Source organism: Mustela putorius, unplaced genomic scaffold (genome assembly GCF_011764305.1).
Source record: "Mustela putorius furo isolate JIRA1106 unplaced genomic scaffold, ASM1176430v1.1 tig00003859_pilon_pilon_pilon, whole genome shotgun sequence".
Classification (NCBI taxonomy): Eukaryota; Metazoa; Chordata; class Mammalia; order Carnivora; family Mustelidae; genus Mustela; species Mustela putorius.
In genome coordinates, this window is record NW_025422011.1 from 35,280,032 (window position 1) to 35,281,414 (window position 1,383).

General features: G+C 44.3%; 1 protein-coding gene across 1 annotated transcript; it reads right to left on the reverse strand.

Annotated features, from left to right (window-relative positions):
• Positions 1 to 250: 250 nt before the first annotated feature.
• Positions 251 to 1,183, reverse strand: LOC123387737 (olfactory receptor 2AG1-like). Its single transcript, XM_045065877.1, has one exon. It carries the CDS (start codon positions 1,181 to 1,183, stop codon positions 251 to 253), a length of 933 nt encoding a protein of 310 aa, XP_044921812.1.
• Between the last annotated feature and the right edge of the window lie 200 nt (positions 1,184 to 1,383).

Sequence of the window (1,383 nt, forward strand, 5' to 3'; positions counted from 1 at the left end):
TCAAATCACTATGCTGCATACCTGAAACTAATGTAAGATTCTATGTCAACTGTACTTCCAAAAATACAATAAAATGGTAGAAATACAGACACATTAATTCATTTGACAAATCGAATTATATTCCTTCATCTTACTATTAGAAGATACACTTTGCATTACGGTATTTTCGCCATGGAAAATTAGCAGAAATCTTTGAAGAGAAATGAACTCTGAGGGACAGCAAGAAGCTCTCCCTAGATGCTGGAGTGTTTCACAGCTTGTATTTTCCCAGGACTCTTTTCAAGGCTCCCATAACTTCCTTATTCCTCAGGCTGTAGATAAGGGGGTTCAGGGCTGGAGTGACAACTGTGTAGAAAAGTGAGATGATGTTGTCTTGCTTGGGGCTATGGAGTGAACTGGGAAGGACATACATAAATGTGGCAGCTCCATAGAACATCCCAACCACCATCAGGTGGGAAGAGCAGGTAACGAGGGCTTTCTGCTTCCCCTCACTTGAAGGCATCCGAAATACAGTACACAGGATTAGTGCATAAGAGGAAATGATAGTAAAAAGAGGGGGTATCAGGAAGGTTCCACCCATCACATACACAAACAGTTCATATCTAGAGGTATCTGCACAGGCCAACTTCAGCAAAGGTGGGATCTCACAGAGCAGGTGCCTGATCTTCCGGGACATGCAGAAGGGATAGTGCATGGTATACACAGTATAAACAAAGGCACTTATGGATGCCAATACCCAGGCTGTGGCCACCATGAACCAGCAGACCTTTGGCCTCATGAAGACCATGTAGTTCAGAGGATGACAAATGGCCACATATCTGTCATAGGCCATGAAGGCCAGTAGCAGATCCTCTGCACAACCCAACATCAATGCCAGAAACATCTGAAGGGCACAGCCCACAAAGGAGATGGTGTTTTCATTGAGCAGAAAATCCATGACAGCCTTGGGAGTGACAACAGATGTAAAGAGGAGATCCATGAGTGAGAGCTGCCTGAGCAGGAAGTACATGGGCACGTGGAGCCGGGAATCCACTGTAATGACCAAGAGCAGCAGGCCATTGCTGGTCAGGGCCAACATGTACAGGACTGTGATTGTGGCACAGAGCAATTCAGGAGACCCACTGTCATTCAGAATCCCCATCAATATAAAGCCACTTCCCAAGGTGGAGTTCCAGTGCTCCATTCTGTGTTGTTTCTTTAGTTTCCTAGAATCAAATACATTCTCAGTGAATTTTTGCTAAGGTGGTCCCTAGTTTGTAACATCATAGGCTCCTGATGATGGCCAACATGAATCCAATGAGGCAATGTCTTTCCTACTGGAAATGGACTTTACCTGTTAACCTCTCAGTTTCTGACACTTTTAATTCTTCCTAAATGAAATAT